Genomic DNA, 6093 nt, shown 5'->3' with positions numbered 1-6093 from the left:
GGGGCGGGCCACCGCGGGTCTGGGGGCGACCGGTCTCGCCCAGGCCACCGACTTCCAGGGGTCCCGGGACTGCGGCCCTCCAGCGGGGGCGCCGGCTCCTCCACCCTCGGACTCTGCCGCAAGCTCGCGGTGGGCGTCCCCGTCGTCGCCTTGGCCTGCTCCCAGCTCCGCGAGACAGATGGGGACACTGAAGTCCAGAGAGGGGCTGAGAGCACCCTGCGGCCCCCAGCAAGGTGGCGCCTGAGTCCCGGCCTCCTTCCACCCAGCCCTGCTGTTCGTCCGGCCGGTCCTTCACGTTCTCCAGCAGGGCGTATGACATCGCGGGAAGGACCTGGCCAGGTGGCCCGGTCAGCGTGACAGTCGCTGACACCTGGACTCGTGGGCAGGCCCTGTGCGAGTCCTCGTTGCAGGCAGGGGTGTGGGTGGGGTGGCAGGTGGGGTCCCACTCAGGTGTGGGGCCGAGCGCGGGGGAGGACGCGTCTGAGACGGCTAAGGAGCGACATCGGGGACCCCTTCCGCAGGGTGGGCTGGGGGAGGTGAGGACGCAGGGGTGACTGACCCCTCACTGTGCCCTCTCGGCCTGGGGCTCCCTGCCCCCTGTCGCCCGTGCTGAGCTGTTTCTTGACCATCCCACATGTGGAGGTGGGGAGACAGGACAGGACTGAGACTTTGGAGGTTGGGGACTCTGGCTTGAGTGGCTTTCATGACATTGGTTTGAGCAGGAGATCTGGACAGTCCATGCAGGCCGGGGACCCTCCCCCGTTCTGCACGCAGGGCTGCCTCCTGTGGCTCCCCGCACCTGGGCCAGGGCCCTCAGTCCAGGATGGCTGCAAGAGCCTCCTGGGTGCTCCGTGCCAGCCCAGTCTGCAGCCCTGGGGATCCTTTGACAAAGTCAGCCTGACTGGTCCCACCTGACACAGAGCCTGGAAGCCCTGTTAGAATGACCTTTCAGGAATGTCTTTCATGTATTCTCTTCCCAAGTGGCCATCAAGTGTCTTTTCATCCAGCAGGGACTCACAGAGCACCTACTGAGTGTGGGTCTGCTCCTGCCACCCCTGCCGCTGTCCCTGCCGCTGTCCTTGCTGCTGGACTCTGTCTCCTGCTTCTCCCAGGCAGGGCTGGGGAGACCACCGTGTGGCAGCCTGGCGGGGAGCTGGAGGCCTGGGGCTTCACACAGGCGTGTGGGTGGTGTGTGCGTGTGTGAGCGTGTGCATGTGGCTGCGAGGGCCCTGCTCGCCTCCCTCCTGCAGAGCCTCTCCACGGGGCTGTGGGCGGCTGAGCCTCTGCCACCTGCTTGGTTCCGAGAGTCACACTTCCCTTTTTATAGCACATGTGCTATCGGGAGCTGTGGCACCTGACCTTCCTCTCAGCTTTTCTGGGTGGTGGAGGCTGTGACATGAGAGAGGGCCCCGGGGAAGGGGCATCTTAACTATGCACACAGGGGAGGGGGAGGAAGACGCAGCAGGGCAGAGGTGGGGCTGCTACATGCAGAGTGGCTGTGTGGGTGCGTGCGTGAGTGTGAGAGTGAGTGTGTGAGTGTTAGAGTGTGTGTGTGAGTGTGAGTGTGTGAGTGTGAGAGAGTGTGTGAGTGAGAGTGTGAGTGTGTGATGTGTGTATTTGTGGTGCATGTGTGTGTGTGTGTCTTCAGAGTTTGGGAGTGGGTCGGGTCACCTCCTTGGTGGTCTTCTCTGATGTCCAGGGGACAGGACTGGGGGAGAGATCAACTTGGCAGGGCTTCTGGGGCTTATCTCTTGGAGGCTGAGGTGGGCTGGGAGGGTGTCAGATGTCCGGGCTGCAGGGTGGTGACATCCACGGGTGGGGGTTCCCGAGCTTTGGGGGTGATGCCCCAGTGCCCCAGGGACAGGAGCCACGCGGTGGGCTGGGGCCGGGCTGCTCCTCTGCACTCGGGTCCTTGGCCGTTTCCACCCCCTTCCGTGTTCGGAGGGTCTGTCTGGGCAGGGCTGTCTCTTCTCCGTCCTTGGAGGGTCTTTCCTTGTAGCTCATCATGAACTTTGGGCTGGTCCTCAAGGGGGAGAACTCCAAGCTGCTCCCGGCTGTTGTGAGCCCCTTGCCCACCTGCCTGGAATGGAATTTGTTGAATTTCGGTCCCCATGAGGGGCACAGACATTCTCTCTTGGCATTCCCCGTTGGTTTTGTGTTTGCCACTGGCTTAGTGCTCTGTCCCCCTGCCACACCCCCACCCACACACTAGAGGGTTGGTTCTTGAGGGCAGCAGGTTCTGTCTGTGCATCCAGCACCCAGAACCATCTCTGGCCCACCGCAGGTTCTCAGGAAGTACTGTGGGGTGAGAGCGTGGCTGGGCTTTGCCACATTCAAGACAGGATCCTCAGATTTGGGAAACAAGCTGCGTTAGGAGGGGGCTGTCATGATTTTGAACGTCCAGCTCACAGTCTCACCAAGGTCACTGCCGTGGAGCAGCAGTGAGTCTCAGACTCCTTTGAAAATACTGTGTAAACAACCCCACTTCTGTGTGGCCAAGCCAGGGGTTTGTGCAGTGCCTGATAATAAAATCTGTGGGGTCATTCCTTGGACCATGTTGCTGGGTGGGGCCTGGTGGGCTCCCTTGATGTGTGCGTGGTTGGGGATGTCTGAGTTGGGAGTGTGGGGTCATTTAGCCTGCTCAACTCAGAGGGCCACTCCCTCCACTACAGCAGCCCCAGGTGTGACTCTGGGGCCCAATTTCCCCAAGGAGGCCCCTCCCTAAAGGGCTTACCATATCAGGGGGTTGCCAGCCAGAGCGCGTTCCCTGGGTCCAGAGGGATGCTGGGGAGTTTCCATATGGGCCCACCCCGCCCCTCCTCTGGGAGCCCACTGGCTGCCCATCAGAGCTCCCACATGAAGGCAGGTGTGGGCCTGTCTGCTCGCTAGTCTTCAGGCTGTGCTTCTGTCCTGCCCACGCGGCCACCCTGGGGCTGCCCAGGGCCCCCGTCGGAGGTCTCCTGCTGTGATCCTGTAGCTTCTCCTACACGCAGACCTGAAGATCTGACCTGGTGTTGCTTGTGCCCTCTTCTGTTCTGACTTCATCCCACGTGTCCCCAGTGCCCAGGCCAGCCCGACACCCTTCTGCGTCCGGAGATTGGGTCTTTCAGACTCCCCATGCAGCCTTGGAACAACACGTCACCTATGTTGGTGGGAAGCAGGCCTGAGCTTGCCAGGTGGGTGGTCTGGCCACCTGGGCCTGGCACATCTATCCTTCCAGGGAAACTTGATGTAGGAAATTTGATTATCTTGATCTTTCTGGCTGAACGCTGTTGGGCAACAACGGCCATCTGTGGTGAGACTTGGCTGGGCCCAATGGCTTTATCACGGTCTAGTGCTCTGTGGCACCATGAGGTGGGCACCCTGGGTCACTGGGAGCCTGTCCCCACTCTGCAGGATTTCAGATGCATTGTCATGTGGGGGCACAGAAACACCCATGTCAGCAGGTCTCAGGAGACCCCAAAGTCAAGGACCTGCAGGGGCACGGGTGCTCTGGCTTCATCCCTGGGGTGGGCAGGGTGACCCTCTGGACGCTTTGTCCTGGAGCTCTCTAATAGTTTTCCCAATTTACCCTGCCTTCGAGGCCTTGGGTTGGCTGGCTCCCATGTTTTCCACCCTTAGTCATCTGATGCATCTAGTCTTTTCTTGTTTGGCCAGTTCTTGCCCGAGGATGTGACCTCTGGGGACCTCTTGTCCTAGAGAGTCCCCATGACCTTTCGCAGATGGACAGGAATAGGATCTCCCTAGGACTGCCAGAGGGTGGTGAGTGCCCTTGATCTGTTCAGATTTCTGCATCATAACATTACGTGGCTCTAACCATGAGGAATTTTATGCCTCATAAATGTGCCCTCTGCCCTCCACAGTGTTGGTTTTCTGTTTTGGTCCTACTGGCCTCGGCCCTTCCTGCTGCCCACCCCAATGCTCGCCCAGGGCAGGGAGGGCCTGGGTGGGGTCGGGGAGGGCCCAGTGGGAAGTGGGAGTGAGGCCCCCTGGGTGGATTACGCAGGACCCTCCTCTGCTCCCCCTGCCCCAATTCTGGTGCCCTCCCCCTCCCACTTCTTCCATCTTTAAATACTTTAGCTACTTGGAAGACCTGTGCATGCCTGGTACTTGGGCTTTAAAAATTAACTTCACAGCAAGAGTTCAGATCCCTGTACCGGCCAGCCACGCACCCCCCACCCCGCAAAAAAAAACCCCAAACAGAAAATGAAACCAAAAATTTTCCTGGGCTGGGCTGCCTTCCCACTTCTGCTTCCTCCTGGACCCCACCCAGCACTCAATGAACTTCCTTCTCAGATTTAAGGATTTATGGAGCAGCAGCTTGGAGGGTGGCCCCACCCCTGAGGAAGTCCCAGATGGGATGGGGCAGCTCCTTGGGTGACAGTGGGCTGAGTGCCTTGGGATGGCGACACCCTCTTCAAAGATGGGAAGCCTGGTGGAGGACTGGGGTGGGGCAGCAGGGCAGAAGGGCTCTGGGGTGGTGACCTGGGGGGGTGTCAACCTTTCACAGCCCTCTCCCCACACCCACGCGCCTGCTCCTGGAGAACTTTCTCCTGGCAGGGGCTTCTGAGGCTTGGGTCGGGGACACGTGGAGTTCGGTCATGGGCACATTTGCTGCTGGATGCCTCCCAATCCTGCCCCAGGCCTGGACCCAGGTGTGAGTGTGGTCAGGTGGGTCCTGGTTGAAACCCTGGGGAGGTGACATGGGGAGCCCTGAACGATGGGTGCTGCCCCCGAGGGGCTGAGGCCACCCTGCTGGTGGGCATTAACGGGGAGTGAGCCGCCCAGGGTTCTGGGGTGGCAGACAAGATAACAGTGACGTCCCTCCATGGTATGCTGCTTGGGGCTGTCGACCTTGTGCCCTGTCCCCCTTCAGTCTCTGGTCTTTGCTCAGGGGTCCTGTGGGGGTGTCCCTGAACCATGGCCTTCCCCATCCAGGCACGGATCCCACTGCCTGTGTCTCTTGGTGGGCAGGGACCCTCGAGCAGGCCGTGGAGGCCTGAGTGGCTGGTGTGTGCAGCTTGCCGGGGCAGGGCCCGGCCGGGCCTCTGCTGCTCTCAGGTCTCCCAGTAGCAACTCAGTGTACAGGGGGAGCAGCTGACAGGGGGGTTCTCGCTGCCTTACCTTTGGGGCCCAGTTCCCACATCTCAAAGTGGAGCCCTCAGTCCCTTCCTCTCAGGCCTGGCTGCCACCTCTCTCAGGGCACAGTCCAAAGTGCTCATGGGGACTTCAGAGTCTGCTCCAACCACTAGGGCCTTGGGCTCTTCCTCTAACTCACATCCCGCCTCAGGCCTTTGCACTGGCTGTTCCAGTCCTGCAGCGGGTCAGCCCTGGCCTCCCTGGCTTGCTCCTTCACCTCCCTGCACCAGCGCCCACGTTGGGATGAAACAGTAAGGTGAGGCCTGTGAACCAAACCTACTCCATTTTCCCTGCAGAGGACACCTTGTTACTTTTCCACTCCTCAGTCATGAGACACCCAGGACAAATGATTACCCCATAGCCTGCCCTGACAAAATAGATTGAGTAAGAGAGGAAACAGATGTTCACTGAGTTATGAACCCCCCCCAAGGCTTGTTTACCATAATCGTAAAAGTTACAGATTAACCTTAAGACCCCTTTAGGAATTCCCATCTGCAGCACAAAGCTTCTAGGTGACTGCTACAATGACCCTCCTGGGGTGACATTGATGAACACCACTGCCATCTTGCAACTACTGAGCATGCGCCCTCGACACAACCAGGAAGAACAGAATGGGTCACCCCCAGTGACGCTGGCCTGCACCCCTTAACTCCTTTCCCTATGAAAGACCCTGAACGACTCCCCTTGGGGGACTAGCTTCACTGTCATTAGCGCCCTTACGCATAAGTCTATCTCCTCTTTTAATAAAGCGTTGCTTGTTTTACTGCTGGGTACGTTGTTCATTTCTATGACTTTGGAATCCAAGAGCCTAATTTAATCACTGGTGAAAATCGGAAAGCTTTGGGCACCAGAGAAGACACTAGCTGCAAGTGGCAAGTGGCCACTGGGACTGTTTTGCTTCCATGTCTCTGCTGCTGACGCCAGCTTCACGGTGGGGGTGGGGGTGGGGGTGGG

At 59.5% G+C, this 6093-nt stretch overlaps 1 protein-coding gene across 1 annotated transcript in view; it reads left to right on the top strand.

Moving 5' to 3' along the window:
• The window catches only part of LOC103591143, a 15044-nt gene that overhangs the window by 1077 nt on the left and 7874 nt on the right, over positions 1-6093 (top strand). Inside the window, exons 2-3 of the mRNA XM_008573554.1 lie at positions 59-233; positions 5291-5395. Coding sequence (XP_008571776.1) covers positions 59-233; positions 5291-5395 — 280 coding nt within the window. The remainder of the gene's footprint in view (positions 1-58; positions 234-5290; positions 5396-6093) is intronic.

This window comes from Galeopterus variegatus, unplaced genomic scaffold (assembly GCF_000696425.1).
Source record: "Galeopterus variegatus unplaced genomic scaffold, G_variegatus-3.0.2 Scaffold932, whole genome shotgun sequence".
Lineage (NCBI taxonomy): Eukaryota > Metazoa > Chordata > Mammalia > Dermoptera > Cynocephalidae > Galeopterus > Galeopterus variegatus.
The sequence above is the reverse complement of the archived record's forward strand: the minus strand, read 5'-3'. Positions and strand labels throughout refer to the sequence as shown.